This window comes from Schistocerca cancellata, chromosome 3 (genome assembly GCF_023864275.1).
Source record: "Schistocerca cancellata isolate TAMUIC-IGC-003103 chromosome 3, iqSchCanc2.1, whole genome shotgun sequence".
NCBI classification, from domain to species: Eukaryota; Metazoa; Arthropoda; class Insecta; order Orthoptera; family Acrididae; genus Schistocerca; species Schistocerca cancellata.
Window position 1 is genome coordinate 215,281,130 of NC_064628.1, and position 17,725 is coordinate 215,298,854.

Sequence of the window (17,725 nt, forward strand, 5' to 3'; positions counted from 1 at the left end):
GACCACAAGCTGCATACAAAACTCTATTCACTGCACCAACTGTACAGAACGTCTTCACAGTAGTCAGAGCAATTTCCAGATGCTTATGAACGTCAACCAACTCGCCCCATATTTGAGAACAGCATTCAGATTGGGGCTGCATTTTGGCTACTGCAAATGTATTACAAGGCAGTGAACAAATGACTTTAATTTAAACCTGGTGATTATCTTTTAATCTGTTGAGCTAAAAAGTTGCTAATTCCCTATAAGTATTGAAGCAGATATATAAAATGAGATGTTTATTAAGACAACAGAAAAACCTGTGGTCAAAATAACTAGTTTCTTAAAATGTTTTGATGTTAATTATAGTTGTCACTATTTGCAGCTCACAGTCATTTGTTACATCTGTGTTTGATGCTCGTGTATCTTATCCAATGCAGTTAAACATTATTGACAGCAGGTGAAATGTAGAGGGCGTGCTAACTATTTAGGTACCTTGTTGCCTTTATTGTTTTTCAGAACATCCTGGCTCAGTTTAGATGTGATAGTGGTGCACATCAGGGGCCCCATTTCATCCCAAGTAAACATCCATAAGAACATCTCCTCCATGCACCTGAACAGTGCACTATGGTAACCTGAGCAACTCACATCAACATATTCATGCCCTATATCCAGACTCATCAGTCCAGGCAATGTTTTCCATGCCTTTGAGTATCCAGTGATTGTTTTTATGCACTAATGCTAATCTCCATGGTATAGGGTAAGCAGAGGTGCATAGGTTTGTGCACCCTGTAGTGAGGAGATGGTCCTGAATGACGTGGCATGCTGTTATCCAACATTGATTCATGGGGTAATTTACTGCAATATAGTTTGGCTATCTGATGTTACGATTCATAATTATCATCACTGACCCCAGTCTGCAACACAGTTGACTGTGGTAGTTATCTCAGAATTGAGGTACCCATTATATACCCTTGACAGTGTGACACATGAAAAGCCCAGTGCCTGAATCATTATTTGAACCAGTCACCAACATGCTAATTCACACACTCTAATAACGTGCAGCTCACCCATCCGGTGTTCAACTTGTGTACCAATGCACAGTACAGTTCACCATAACACTCCAGTCGTGTGACATGCCATCTGTTCCATTCACCTTTGTGAAATTGGCACTTTCTGTCAAACACATGTTCTGCCTCTGATTCAGTTACCTGTGAGTGTACTAATTTGGCTCTGTGCACTACTGGACATGAGGGCTGTCCATTGCCTTAAAAACTGATGGTTAGCTTTATCTGTAATTATGGAAAAGATCAAAACTTATCAGCAAACCTGACTGCTGATTTTTCTTGTGTTGGTAAATGGTATGCAGAATATTTTTGTCCTTAAACTAGTACTGTTGTATGTATTCCTTTCAAATGTGTATACTAGAATACTGTGCAATCCACAGAGTTATTTATTTTTGACAGTGTATTGCCAATGGGACTCCATCAGAAGTCAGTGAACAATGTAAGAAGTTTGGACTTCCATGTGAAAAATGGGTTGCTGAATTCAAATGTGGTTGCACTTCTCTTGAAGCTAACCCTCATCAAGGGCATCTCAAAACTGAAAACACAGATAAATACTTTGAAAAAGTGTTCATACGATATTTAATGTAATTGGATAGATAGTCTTCTTACCTAGCAGCGGCAGGAGAACACACATGTAATGGTATTAAAGTTTGCAAGCTTTCGGAGTCAGTGGCTCCTTGTCTGGCAGAAGGGTTGAATGGGAAGGGAGTGGGGTGAGGGGAAAATGACTGAGATTTAGGAAAAGGGACAGAGTTCAGAAAAGTTGCCAGACCCCAGGTCAGGGGAGACCTGCCAGATGGAATGAGAAGGAAAGACTAGTTGTTAGGGACTGCACTGGATGAGATCTGAAAACTTGAGAGCTTAAGGTGGAAGATAGGGTGATGCACAAGACAGAGATTACTGTCAAAACATCATGCACGAGTTAATAAGAGCGGAAAGCTAAGTGCATTGTATGTGATAGAAGTGGGTGGAGACAGCGAAAAATAGACAGGCTTAGAGGTACAAATTTTTGGAACATCTATCCCATTCACCATATTTTTCACCCACTGATTGGCACACATTTCACAGAAATGTCTGCTGGAATTTACTTAATGCTTGCTGATAAGGTTACACACGCTTCATTGTGTATTTTGAAAACCTTTCAGCATCACACTTCAGGAATGGCATTCATTCTTGGGGAAAACATTGGAAAAGTACTTTAGGGCACAGTGTTCAAAAATAAGTTTTGTTCTCGGAAAGAAAACATTTTTTGATTGAAAGATAAATAACTTTTTGCATTACGATCATACATGGTCTAACACTTTCCTGTGTTACCAAAATGTGTTGTTTCATCAAACATAAGTTCAGTAATAGCAAATTTTTCTCTTTCCAGTCTCACTGATTTAATATGATAAGAAGGAAAGTCATTGTGAATGACGAGCCTTCTTTGTAGAAAATCAAGTGTGTTTCAATCTATTTCTTCCGTAATTTGTACAACAATTAAAAGAATAAATTTGGTGTGCTAAAATGGACAGTATTTTATTACGTAATGTATGTATTGCTGCTCAAGTGTAGTATTTGCAGTTTACTGTGTGAAACAAGTTTATGTCAGCATTAGTTTCTCCAGTTTAGTATATTGTAATAATTTGTTTCAGAAATCTTAGTGCTTGTGGAGATCCTGACTTGTGTGACTTACTAGTTCAGCAGGATATAATGACATCACTTGGTGCCTTAATTCAGAAGGTATTTTGCTGCTTTACTTCATTTGCATACTAAACAATTTAGAATAACAACTTCCATAACTTCAGTAGTTGAATTAAACATATCTTGACTTTGCTGATATTTATACCGCTGACAGTGGTCAGTGTAAAGTAAATGTTTTACTTGAAATATTAGATAGCAGCAGTGTAATATAAGAAAAGTAACAATGTCCCCTCCTCTCCCCAATTATGTTTTTCTCCTAATATACGTGTATAAACCAGTTCCTGTAGTTATCAGTATAAGTAGATTAATATTAGTCTTGATTTGTTGTTAGAGAACCAGCTAGCATTGGATGCTTCTGTCTGTTAATGTGTGACTTGACTTATTCCACATGTTTGTCAGAGAACTAGCCAGCACTGGCTGCTTCTGCCAGTTAAAGTCTAGTTTGACTTCATGGGGTGACATACAAAAAAGGATGTGTTAGTGAATACAAAATAAATCCACATTCAATGAAACTGAAAATCAGAAACAAGAGATATGTGTTCCTTGTTTTAGTTTGGTCACTGACCTCACTTTCACAGAGTAATATGTTTTTCATCAGTGTGGTGTGAAAAGACTTACAATAGAAGCAAACATATGTTTTATTTATATTATTAAATTAATGTAGAAATATGCTCAAAGAGTTTCAGTACAGCTGTTGTGTGATCATTGTGAGGAGTACAGTACTATTTGAAGACATAATGTTCTTTTAGAACTGCATGACTGGAGATGCTAGAAACACCATTCTAGTTTTGTGTGTTACTTTCCCAGTGGCACTGTGGACACCCCGTCGAGCAGGTCCTACCAAATTGCTTGAATTTTTTTTTAAAAAGGAAATCTTTAAATCTCCATTTGAAGCTTCACAATGTCACTACTAATAGCACAATGTCCATAGTAAGAGCTGTGTGGAATGCTTCATATATGATTTTGCAATATTATGTTTCTCTTGCAGTTTCATAGCATTGCTTTTTCAGTTACAGTGTATTATTAGCTTGTCAAAGAAACAAGAAACATCCACAGTTGCAAGTCTTACTTTTAAGAAAAGAATTTTTCTTGTTATCAATAATCATGATGTCCTTAATCATATTAAACTGTGGCCCAAGTAGAGAGATGCTGAATTTTTCTAAATGCAATTCATGTGGATATCAATTTCTGGGGTCTTTTGCGTGCTCTCACTTTCATTGTGGTGACATGATAGAAAAGTTCAGAAATTGTCACCAAGAGAGGAAAACAGTAATGGAAATTCCTGGATGGAGCAGTACGTAAAATAAGGGGAAGAGAACCAGTCAACTATAGTGGATCAATGATCGGAGCACAGTAACACGTAATACAAAGCAGTGAATGCAGCTGTTTTCTGGTGTGTGTTAATGTGCTCCACACATCAATCTGCTATAGGTGAGTGGTTGCCTTCCCTTACTTCAGCAGTGGTATTTAGTCAATGTGTACTGGTTTCAGAAGTGATACTGTAATAAGATTTCTATTCATGCATTCGAGGAGAACTTAGGATTTTTCAAATGTTGAAATATCACTCAAGAGTATTAGAAACTTATCCTAAGTATTTCGGTTGTCAGTCATAACATTCTGTAAGAGAGGTTCCATGGCTCAGCACATGCTTGATTTGGTTATTTATGGAAAATGCTGTAATTCAGAAGGATGCTACATTATTTGCATGGGAAGAAATTGATGAATACAGTGCCATGTCAAGTAATAGTAAGTAGGATGGAAAGAATTAAGGTTTTGGGTGTACACTGGTGAGCTGAAACATACCCAGTACCCACTATGAAACTGGATGTCATCTACTGTCATTGTGAGCATATGATGCAGTAAGGAAAATATTTAAGTGGAACAGAGACAAAGGGGAATCATTCTAGTGACAGCACAAGTCACAAGTAGGGAAGTGTGCTGCTGTAAGTGACTTTGACAAAGGGCAGAATGTTGTGGCCCAGCACCTGGGAACAAGCATCTCAGAAACAGCTAAGCTGCTTGGCTATTCATGTACTGCAGTGTGAGCATCTGTGAAAACTATTTGAAGGGTGGTGAAACTAAAAGTAGAGAAGTTATTAGACTTCCACACCTCATCACAAACAGTGGAAGTTCGACACTTGCTAAACCTGCAAACAAGGATAGGTGAGGGTGTGTGGCAGATCTGGTGGCAGAATACAATACTGATGCAGGCACAAGTGTTTCAGAGAACATGATTCAGTGTAAATTGTTGAACATGGTGTTTCACAACAGATAATCCCTACATATCCCCATCCTTGATTAAAATTGCAGTGGGCAAGGAATCGCCGAGATTGGACCATGGATAAATAGAAACGTGTCACCTGGCCTGACAAATTATGTATCTTATTACACTAGGTCAGTGGCTGTGTCCAAATAAACGATCGCCAAGGGAACAGCTGCTCTGAACATGTACCACATTGCAAGGTGATGGTAAGAGTATTGTGCTGTGGGGGACATCCAAGTGGGCTTCCATGGAGCTTGTGGCAGTAACAGAAGGCACCCTGACAGCTGTGGACTGTGCGAACATTATTGTGGTTCACCTGCATGCATTTATGTTTGATGTCTTCTCTGATGACTTGCAGCTGCAAGTAGATGTCTTGGCGACAAAATTTGCCTGACCTGAACCCAATGAAACATATCTGGGACATTTATTGGATGCCTGCCCTTCACTCACAAACCAAAAGCCAGTAATTTATGGGAATTTCAAGGCTGTTCATCATCACCATCATCATCATCATCATCACCATCTCGGACAGTTTCCAGCCTCTGGCCAGGTCTAAGGAACATAGGCCTCTCCATCGTCTTCTGTCTTACCACCATCTCTCCGTGTTCATCTTGGTCCAGTCTTCTCCTTTCTTCTGAACGCCTTCCTCGTCTCCTTTCAACCATCTGTCTCTCTGTCTTCCTCTTGGTCACTTTCCTTCCCATTTTATCTCGTGTATCTTCCTGGGTATCCTCTTCTCCTCCATTCTCGTAATGTGTCCATACCATCTCAGTCTTGGTTTCTCTATCTTCTGCTGTAATGGTTCCACCTTCATTAACTCTCTGATACTCTCATTTCTTAACGTGTCTATCTTTGTCACTCCAATACTGTTTCTCAAGAATTTCAGCTCACTATCATGTATTTTGCTTTTCTCTCTTCCTTTCATAATCCAGGTTTCCGATGCATATGTCACGATCAGTACATAGTATGATCGGTATGTAACGTTTTTACTGATTTGGGGTACATCCTTGCTCCGTATCAGGCTTCTGACACTCCTCTGGAATGCTTCTGCTTTTTTGCCCTGCTTGTTTATTTCTCTGTTGTTTTTTTCCGTCTTCCTACGTCAGGCTTCCTAGGTACTTGAAACTCTCCACTCTGCTCAATCATAAACGTATGGTGCAATATTGATTATAGGCAATGAAAACTTCATAACATTTTACTGGAGGAGCAAAAATGGTTTCTTAAAAAATCTATTAAGTGATACAGATAATGTTGCCATACGTGTAACTAAATAGTAAAAACCTATTGACAGATTAGAGAAATCCATTCACAGTCAAATCTCTCTTAGATAATGGAGTTACAGGTTACTGGGATCGTGAGGGTTTCAAGATAGATGGAGTTAGGAGGTTTTCCTTGCCTACTATCAATATATTTCCAGAAACCTACAAAGTATTTGTTGAATCCATGTCAAGCAGAATCACTTTCCAAAGGTGGACCAACATGCTATTAAACAGTTGGTCATAATGTTTTAGTTCATCAGTGTGTATGTTAATGAAGATTCAAAGTAGGAAGCAAAAACAAAAAATTAGATAGATGAACTAATCTATAGTCTATTCACCGAGAGCTGGGACGAAACATAAACAGTGTCACGTGAGCGACTACGCTCGTTTCCAGAGAAAGCATTCGGTGTTCACGTGATACGTAGGGGTGTGGAAAATCCTTGGCGCACGCTTTGCAGCTGGCGGCGTTCGGCTGGCTGCCGAGCTGTCACAGCGGACTGTGAGAAACCTGGGCAACAATGTACGAAATAAATTTAACAATAATGTTAATATAATGTTAAACTGAGTTCATTCTGTCGAAGCAGATTTCTTTCATTCAGGTTGCTAACAAAACGCTCCATTCAAACATAATTAATTGTTAATTTTAACAATAATACCAGTAATCATAATAATGATAAACGACGAAACAAGGTTCACTCTGTCGAACTTGAACTGTTTTCATTGAGGTTTATAACAAATCGCTCCTCTCTCTCCTCTATAATGCAGTCTAATTTCCACATTTGAGTTTCCACTTTTTCTACGACGTGGAGGATGCACTTGTTCCAATCCTCTGCTTCTTCTAGCAGTACTTCCGGCATTTTGTATGTTTTGTTTTTCGCTGCAACATAGCCTTTGATTCTGGCCCACACTAACTCGATGGCGTTTAATTTACAGTGGTACAGAGGAATTCTGAGAACAGTTTTCCCTGCATTCTTCGCCATTACATCTATTGCTTATTCGTTGTGCGCTGTTCTGTGATTTTTAACTATATCTTAAAGTTCTTTCTTCGACATACCGTCTTCGAAATCAATGTTTTTAAATTTTAGCCACTCTGATATTTCGTGCTTATTGGAATTCGCATTGGGAATTTTTTCTTTTCTCCGAGAATGGTACGGCGCGTTATCGAGAACAATAACTGCATTTTCCTGAAGCCGAGGAAGAACATCTTGAAACCACATCTCGAAGGTTTCGGCGCCCATCTCCTCATGATAATCTCCACTTTTCTTGGATTCGAAAGTCCACAAACATCCTTCAACGGACCCTGCTTTGCTGCCAATGTGTGCGATAATCAGACGTTTCCCTTTACCTGATGGGCCCTTGCTTCCGGTGGATAATCCGTACAGAAACGCTTGTTTTGAGGAATTTATAGTCATTTACCCAGACGTAACTTCGGGTATGTCCTGCGTTCACCCACGTCTCGTCCAGATAGTAAATGGGTCTGCCTTTATCTCTCAACCGTTTAATGGTTCGAAGATAACGCCGCCTTCATAAAATGATGTCATCCCTGTCTTTTAGCATGCTATCGCGCCCACGCCGGACATATTTGAAATTCATTTCTCTCAATAACTTATAAAATGTAGTTCTCCGAAAATTGCCCAGATCTGCATCTACGTTCACGACTGTAAGCACTTTGTCAATTGTTGGCAATTCCTTACGAAAAAAAAATCGTGTACTTTCCTTCGTATCGCATTTCTATCGAAGTCATCAACACTTTCAGAAAGTTTCTGTCGTAATATTCCTTTCTTGGGAGACTTCAAAGAGTGTGTGGCCTTGTACTCACTTATCACACGATACACTGAAGAGCGTCCAACACCTGTAGCTGCAGCTGTTTTCGAAAGAATGTCACTCATCGACTGCTCTGGATGTAACAGTTCCGTTTTATACACATCAAGCACCATGTGCTTCTCAGAAGAACTTAATGATTTCTTCTTTGCTCGCTTCTTTGGTTGACTCAGAACTGACACGTGGACCTCGCTCGCTGAATCCGTGGCTGACATAATGAGGACAGCCGTATGTGATGCTAATGAAATAAGTGAATATATAAAATAAGAAACCATGCGATGCTATTGGATACGCACATAAACAGTGAATGCTCAGCGTGACTACAAACACATATACTTACTCTAATAATCAACAACTAGTCTTTCAAGCGTCTTTACAGATGAACTTAAGATATCCTGAAATCGCCGCTGTGCAACACCCACTGACGAGCTCGCACCTGCAACTGAGGCGGCCACACTGACAGAGCGCCGCGCCTGCGAACCGCACAATGCATCGCTCATAAAGGACAAACGGTTGCACCCATCGCATTCGAACAAACTACAAAATTAAATTCAAACCTTTCTGAAACTTTTCTCGCGTGCACCCCCACAAAAAAATTTAAAGGGGAAAAGTTTGTCGCTTATTATATTTCGGATGATGATTTGGTAAAAATTCTGCATCAGACGTGAGATTTTAATTTATTACTTCACTATTACTGACTCTACTGGGCAGAAAATTTGCAGACGTCATCAACATATAGTGCTGAAGGCAATTATAAAACCATTTTGATGTGCGACACACAGTTTAGGAGTTATGGCGTGATAAATATAGAGTAACGCGAAAAACAACTTTTCCTGAAAGCTTAAATATTTCTCTTTTTAAGTGACAATAAATTTTAATTTAATGAAAAAAAGGTGTCGGAAGGTAGTTCTCGGATCACTTGTTCATATTCAGGTGCCAAATTATCAAAAACACTACTTTCATTTTTTATTTTGTGACGCCCCTGCCTTGTACACCCCTCGACGGCAGCGCTGTGGTCACGCGCCTTGCCGTGTTTACAGTACGTCTCTTGTTTCGGTGAATGGAGTATAGTCAGGCTGTGCTTCTTGTGCTGTAAGAACGTTATGACTTTGGAAACATAGAAATAATTAAGTTAAATAACTATAAAGGGAGTAATATTCTGTAATGATTCATACTTAGGCAAGATTTATTCATTGCACAAAGGAGAAGAAAATTGGGATTGTGTATGGCATTTATATGTGTACTTCTTTAAACAGTTGGAGAATTACTGATTACTACATTACACACATTTGTTAGCTGATGATGAAATTTGTCACCAGTGCTTTAGTGCCTGGAATTAATTGCTATATTCACAAATATTATAGAAAGAAAAATTATCTACTTACATCTCCCGACCAAGTTTAAATTCACTTGTCCACTTGGCAAAGTTGAATATGAAGGAGCAGAGTCCCACAGTGTATTCTGGAAATCGGCATGAATGTCCTTTGCTTTCATACCTTTCTTTATGAAGTACTTGATCACTACTCAAATCTCGTGTTTTTGTCCCCCCCCCCCCCCTCCCACATCTTCGCAAACCACTACGCGGAAAGAACAATAGAGCCACGTCACTGCCACAGCTCTGTTCCAAGAGCACCGACATGGCACGTGTTCACAGGCAACAGTCCAATGGATATTACGTGAACAACTCGTTGTGCTAGTGCTGGCCTCTTGTGGTGATTTCGAGAACTTTTGAAACCACCCGCACAGCACTGTAAACCTTTGTTTTACATTACTTTTTTATATCAAGAAAACTGTATTGTACACCTCCCTGAGAATATAAATTATGTGCTCATTTGAGAACAAATTGGCCTCATATATCATTTACCAACATTCAACCCCTGTGCACATTTGATGGGGACTAAGAGGGTAGGGTTCGTATATTGATGGAGAGCACCCAGTCATCAGATTGGATAGGAAGGAGGGAGAGAAGTAAAATTTGTCGGATAGGAAGGAGGGAGAGAAGTAAAATTTGCTCTTCAGTAATTGGGTTATTTATTAATAGTTCTGTGTGTCCTGCACAGTAATCTTCCTGTAGAGCATAACTGATGTGTTGAGAATGAGACATGATCTCCTCTCTGCCAGGTTTCAGGAGCTGGTATCATATCTCTTTTTCAAATATTATTTATTGCATTGTAAAAATGTGGCCGTTCAAAGTGCAAAGGACTTTATCCTGCTTTCATAAATCAAAGTTCATTCTTCTTCTTGTTGTTGTAACTCAAATTGCAGATCTGTATAAGACAGTGTTTCATAAGTTAACCTGAAGTAAGCATAAGTGTTCTTTTTAAGTTGGCCTACATAAGGATTGAACACTCACAGTAGCAGTCTTGTCAGAAATGCAGTATGAACACTACTAATTATGAATCCTGTTTCGTGAAAGCATGTGTTCATAGACGGACAGGAAGGTAATTCTCCATAAAACCGGTGGAAACATTGAAAAATATTCTGTAGTGAATATTGCTCTTCAAAATGATATGAAATGAGACTTTATCACATTGATGGAAAATACTGTATTTGCCATCCTTCTTGTAACAGAACTAGTACAAATTTTAAATTGTGTGTGATTATTATTCGATAAGGAGGTGCCACACCAATTTTTTGGGGGGGGGGGGGGGGGGGGGAGACACGTTTCTGTGAAATGAACTGCATCATTCCCATGTTATCTATTGTTTATACGATAAATGTCATGCTGTTTTCCTCTAAACACTTGTGCACAGAATAAACCTTTTTCATATTTGCAAATCTGAATGTTTCTGGTTGCAATATTTTTGTGATTTTGAACAATGATGATATCCTGCAACTTAATTGCACTGTAAAAAAGGAAAGTTTCCTACAGACTACGACAGATTGGCAAAGTCATTGGTCAGTGATGCACAAATCTTCATAACACATATTGCCTTGTTATACCCTCGGTCCAAAAATTTTATGCCCTGGGATACAAGAAGCTGATTGATCTGTCTATTTTAAAGTAAATGAAGATTCGCTGTGTAACCTGCTATTGTGACAGTGAGTATTATTATTGTGTTTCTGGTGGTGTTGGATTTGGTTGGATTGGCTCCATTTGAATGCTTAGATAGTTTGACAGAAGGAAGAGGGAGGAAAAACTTCATCAACAGGAGTAGGTTGATGAGTCAATACAGATGGATCAGAGTAACTGGGAAGTATGTTTCTTTAAAAATTAATTTATTATTCGAGGTATTGCTCTCCATGAGCTATGATCTATTTCTTTTAATACTTGAAAGTTCCCCTTAGCTTGCTATCTCTCAGTTACATTCTTGTGACTTCTGACATTAAACTGCTGCTCTGATTTGGCTAGAAAATAATGGATAGTGGCTGCTGGAAATTATTACTTGCTGCTTCAGTGGTTTTCAAACTTTTTGACCCCACGACTCCCATGACCCAATCTCAAACGTTCGTACATGGATCCTTTCACACGCAACATCCGACAAAGTGTGTGGTAGATAAACCCATGTTTTTAAGAAATGTCTAAGGGCAGCTATGGTGTTTCTTAATTAAATGTTGTCTAAACACATTTTATCAACTTTTAATGTTATTAAATCTTATTTTTGCAATGAAATCATTCGGAAGGATCAACTTAGCTCTTCATCATTCAAATCTCTAGACAAGATTATAAATCATGACTTATGAAAAAAAACTCATGTTAGTAGGATGTTGTAAAAAGGTATCAAAACCCTTGGAGGATTGTTACCTACTTGTGGTAGATACTCGTGCTTCACCTAGCTCTAAAACTTAAGCAGTACAGGGGAAACAAACTTCAATTTCAGTACGGAGTCTGAGGAAACATAAATTGCTCTTGTTCTTCAGTGGTAACTGTTGATTGAAGTTCTGTAATGAAAGGATTTTTGATCTGACTGTGTTGATGAACTTCTGGTGGGAAGAACTTCAGAAGGCAATCACTGAGTTCAGTTAAGTGACTCGCAAACACGTTTCAATTCTTCACTCAACTGAACATCATTTTTTCCCCTTCTAAAACTGTGTGAAAAGCAGGAAAAAATAAAGTATATCAAAATTGTTAAGGCTTTCATGACCATATACTGAAAAGTTGCCTGTTGGCTTCTGTCCTTGGATTCCTTGGCATTTTCTTCCACAACAGTTGTTTATTTCTGAAGGCTGGAATTTTGTCTCACAGCTGCAGAATATTGGTCCCATTACCTTGAAGTGATATATTCAGTGAATTAAGTTTTTCAAACATGTCACACTGATACTCTGGCTTCTAAACAGTCACCGTCTCTGAACTTCGTGGAACTCGGATGTTTCTCTTGAGCAAGTTAAGAGTAAAGTTCATTCCTGAGCTCATAGATCCTTTTTAAGACATACACATGTGAAAGTACTGTAGTAAATTAGGGAAATGTGATCAGCTTCCATATCTACACATATTTGATGAGAACATCTCAAGTGACTGACTTTTAATTAAGTTTACCACTTCTGACACTGGAAATAACAGGCTCATGCTTTTTGATGGCAGTGCTTCTCAGTGAATATAACAGTGTGTCAAAATAACATGAGGGGTCTCTCTATGGAACAGCCAGTCATGCTATGACCCTGTTCGGTGTACACACCTACACAGTTTTCCCAAACTAGTGTTCTTTCCTTCCATAAGAGTATAGTATTTCAAAAAGATCTGTTGTTTTTGTTCCAAGAATTATTTTCCTGAAGAAGAGAAGCTCTTCATGGAATTTTTTGTCATGTGTAAACGGCATGTAACAAATTAGATGCATGTTGTTGTGGTTGTCCATAGCTTCATCCAACTGAATAACAAAATTATCATCATCTTTGAGTTTTTCAACCAACTGATCATTAACGCTAACATTACCAGCAACATACATTATCCGTGGAGGGAGAGGGGGGGGGGGGGGGGAGGGGGTAGAATAATGTATGAACACCACAAAAAATGTTCGTTACTTATTGTTGACTTCTATTGGCAACATACTTTTTAAAGAAATATTGATGGTAAGTAGAGTCCAGAACCTGAAAATAATGAATATGACTTTCCTTTTAAAAACTCACATCTATTATTATTATTATTATTATTATTACTACTACTACTACTACTACTACTACTTTTTTTGATTAAGTTAAACTGAAAAAATTTAATACATTGTAGAATCTAGTAGAAGAATTGATTAAAACTATAGTTTTCAAAATTTAAACTACATGTACTAGATTACAGTATTTACAACAGGTGGACATAAAGTAACCCCCCTCCCATTCGCCAACTTATCAGATGACGGAAGCAGAAGTGTTGGGAGGAGAGATACGTTTTGATCACTGCGTGCCATATGTCACCTTCCCAAGTCTGGCAAAGAACAAACGACTTTTTGGGTACCAGGCCCCAACAGGTGTTCCCATTGTTACCATAAATGGCGTGTTATCTACCAATGCAAACGCGATTGCCGAGCACTTTGCTCAAGTCTCTGCGTCGGAGAATTACCCCTCCCCCCCCCCCCCCCCCCCCCACCACCACCACCAGCCTTTTGCAGAATCAAATGGTTGCTGGAAGGGAACGCCCTCTGAATCACTACACGCTGCGGTGAATCCTATAATGCCCCATTTACAGAGTTGGAGTTCCTCAGTGCCCTTGCACATTGCCTTGACACAGCTCCTGGGCCTGATAGGATCCACAGCCAGATGATTAAAGTTGGTGACTCCCATAGTTCCATCCATATCCAGTAGAATGGAGTCCCGCAGGGCTCTGTAATGAGTGTCTGTCTATTATTAGTGGCCATTAACGGTCTAGCAGCAGCAGTCGGGCCCTCTGTCTCACCTTCTCTGTATGTAGACGACTTCTGCATTTCGTACTGCTGCTCCAGTACTGTTGTTGCTGAGCAGGGCCTCCAGGAAGCCATCCACACGGCGCAGTCATGGGCTCTAGCCCACGGCTTCCAGTTTTCAGCTGCAAAGTCGTGTGTCATGCACTTCTGTCGGCATTGTGCCGTTCATCCGGAACCCACACTTTACCTTAATGACAATCCACTCACTGTAGTGGAGACATATCGATCCCTAGGACTGGTTTTCGACACTCAATTGACTTGGCTCCCTCATCTTCGTCAGCTTAAGCAGAAGTGCTGGCAGCACCTCAATGCCCTCCGTTGCCTGAGCAATACCAGTTGGGGTGCAGATTGCTGCATGCTGGTACAGCTCTACAGAGCCTTTGTCCAATCCCGAATTGACTATGGGAGTGTGGTTTATGGTTCGGCAGTGCCTTCAGCATTGCATTTACTCGGCCCTGTGCACCACTGTGGGGTTTGATTGGTGACAGGAGGCTTTAGGACGAGTCCAGTGATCAGCGTACTGGTGGAGGCTGGTGTCCCTCCACTACAGATCAGACGAGCACAACTGCTCGCCAGTTACACAGCACACATTCATAGTTCCCGTGTGCATCCGAATAACCATCTGCTTTTTCCGCCCGTGGCAGTCAATCTCCTGCATCGCCGGCCCAGATCGGGGCTAACGATTGGATTTCATATGCGGTCCCTTCTCTCCGAAGTGGAGTCCTACCCTTTACCACCTCTGCTTGTGGCCCATTCACATATGCCTCCATGGTGTATGCCTCGGCCACAGCTTCGTCTGGACCTTTTGCATGGCCCTAAGGACTCCATTAAACCCACTGCTTTCCCATGTCACTTCCTCTCGATTCTTGATATGTTCTGGGGCTCTGAAGTGGTTTACACTGACAGCTCAATGGCTAATGGTCACATAGGCTTTGCATATGTTCATGGAGGACATACTGAGCAGCACTCCTTGCCAGTTGGCTGCAGTGTTTTCACTGGAGAGCTGGCAGCCATATCTTGTGCTCTTGAGTACGTCTGCTCATGCCCTGGTGAGTCATTTCTCCTGTGTACTGACTCATTGAGCAGCGTACAAGCTATCGACCTGTGCTACCCTCGCCACCCTCTGGTAGCGTCCATTCAGGAGTCCATCTGTGCCCTGGAACAGACCTACCGCTCTGTGGTGTTTGTGTGGACACCAGGACATGTCGGAATCCCTGGAAATGAACTTGGTGACAGGCTGGCCAAACAGGTGATGCGGAAACCGTTTTTGGAGATAGGCATCTCTGAAGCTGACCTGCGTTCTGTCTTACACCGCAGGGCTTTCCGGCTTTGGGAGATGGAATGGCATAACAGCATGCATAACAAACTGTGTGTCATTAAGGAGGCTATGAATGTCTGGAAGTCTTCCATGCGGGCGTCTCACAGGGAATCAGTTGTCCTCTGCTGGCTCCGCATTGGCCATACGTGGCTGACACATGGATACCTACTCCGTCGCGAGGACCCACCTCAGTGTCACTGTGACTCCCAAATTACAGTTGTCCACCTCATGCTGGACTGCCCACTTTTAGCCGCTCTGCGGCAGACTTTTAACTTTCCCAGCACCCTGCCTTCGGTGTTGAGTGACAATGCCTCCACAGCAGCTTCAGTTTTATGTTTTATCCGTGGGAGTGGGCTTTATACGTTTATGTAGGTTTTAGCGGATGTCCTTTGTCCCTTGTGTCTTCCTCCCTAGTTCTTTTAGGGTGGAGGTTTTGATGTGTCGTAGAGTGGCTGGCTTTCCCTTTTTATTCTCGTGGTTGACCAGCCATTGTAATCTGCTTTCATGTTTTACTCTCTTCTGTTTCTAGCATCTCTGTTGTTTTCTTGTCCTCTTTTGTTCCTTTTAGTGTTCGTTGCCTTCCCTTCGTTCTTGTGGCTTTTCCTGTCTTTCCGTTTTGTGCTATATGTTTCGTCCGTTTTATTCTCACACTTGTGGCATTGTTTTATTAGAAACAAGGGACCGATGACCTCATAGTTTGGTCCCTTTCCCTCTTTTTTTAAACCAACCAACTGACCCTCCCGTTCATTTTGTCAGCCATATCTATTATTTAATGATTGATAATTCATTTCTTTAGTGATAGGTTGTTTTGTTCTGTCATTTCCTTTAAATTGTGGAAAAAGTATTCTTGTAGTTTGTTTGCCAAACTGTCATGATTCAATTCCAAACCCCATTTCATTTTATTAGGATGCATGCTTCATAACAAATAACAAACTGTGATTGTTCTCCATTTCCAACAGTAGTATATGTAAAACTGAAATTTGACAAATGTATTCATACTTCCTGAACTTTCATGTATTCAGGTCTTTAGAACTGCATGATACATTCGTAATTTCACTTTTGCACATACATTTAATTTTTGTTGCTATGAGAGAAACAAATCACAGAAGAGAAACCACATTTAAAAATGATCAGCATTGGACAAAACGAACCTTCAAACTGTACAGTGCCACTGCCATCTACACTGTTAACAACCCACTAGATATCAGTACTAGTGTACACATTGTTTCTTTGTACAGAAAACAAATAAATCAAAGTATTATTTTTATGTAACCACCACAACACCTCTACTGTAAAGTAGCAACACTCCTGGGAGCACCAATGCACAATTGGAAAGTGCCTTTGCTACTGGGTTCAGAGACAGCAGCTATCATTGCTCCTATGTTCCAAAATATTTCAGAATTCTTCTCACTGTACTGAGACCATTGGACGTTCCACCATTTGCTACCAATTTCATTTAAAGACTTTGTGTTTCCATGTAAGGCAAGGTTTTACATAAATGTAATGAAGTAGGCAACTATGAAACTTGATACATCCATTTGCCTGTTATGGGATCTAATCCAGGATGTTTCTTAGACAGAGCTCACTCCCTTCGCTGGTCCAATGCTAGTGAAACTCTGTCTCCTGATTTTTTTGTCTGCCTTATGTGTGGTATGTCTGCTTCTTATGTCAAGTATTACGTTGGACCTAGAAATGCCATACATACACTGCTGAAGGATATTCCTGATCATTCTGGAAGATTCAAGAATGTTCCAGTAACAGGAAAAATCTGTGTTGGTATAGTACAGGAAGGATGCTCCCAGGCACGAAGCTTACTGTGGGTGATAAAGCATGCTGCTCCAGTTACCTTGTCGGTGGTGACAAATATGTTGTGATGTCACTGTTTCCGGAACTCTGTGCTGCTTGTGTCGGTAGTTCAAAAAGATAAATGGTTCTTCAGATGGTGAGAGAAAAAAAAACCTAAAATAAATTTTAGTAACAGTGCAGCCTAACGCACTAAGCAGGCTTCAGAAAACAGAAGTTCCTATATGACTGATCATCCCTTTACATAACAGTCTCATACAAAAACATCTGAAACTTTATTTCAGTTTATGAAATGAGGTGAGGGACTGCACTATCATAATAAATAACAATCATTCCATGCTATCCATTAGTGTCCACTAATCAGCAGAATATATGTGCATCCATTAATCAGCAGAATATATGTGCAAAATTTGAACATGTTTCTCAGCTCATATTTATTGTCATCTTGCATCAGTGAGCTAACTCCCCTCCAGTGAAATCAGTATCAATTCAGTGCATTACAACAAAAACATTCTCTTTGATTATTTGCTCTGAAGAAAACTATTTTTACAAAATAACTGCACTATTTCTACAACTAGGCAGTATTGGTATTACTTTTTAATTAATGTTTCTGAATGTTTCGCTACTTTAGCTTCCATTCCTTACAGTAGTGTTGCTGGTTTGCTCAGGACAATGCTACTTATTTCTGCTATATTGTATACATT

General features: G+C 40.1%; 1 protein-coding gene across 2 annotated transcripts in view; it reads left to right on the forward strand.

Annotated features, from left to right (window-relative positions):
• Positions 1–17,725, forward strand: part of LOC126174848 (HEAT repeat-containing protein 3) — a 649,038-nt gene that overhangs the window by 384,286 nt on the left and 247,027 nt on the right. For both annotated transcript variants that reach the window (XM_049921236.1, XM_049921235.1), the window contains one exon: positions 2,681–2,768. In XM_049921236.1, the coding sequence (XP_049777193.1) occupies positions 2,681–2,768 (88 nt within the window). The remainder of the gene's footprint in view (positions 1–2,680; positions 2,769–17,725) is intronic.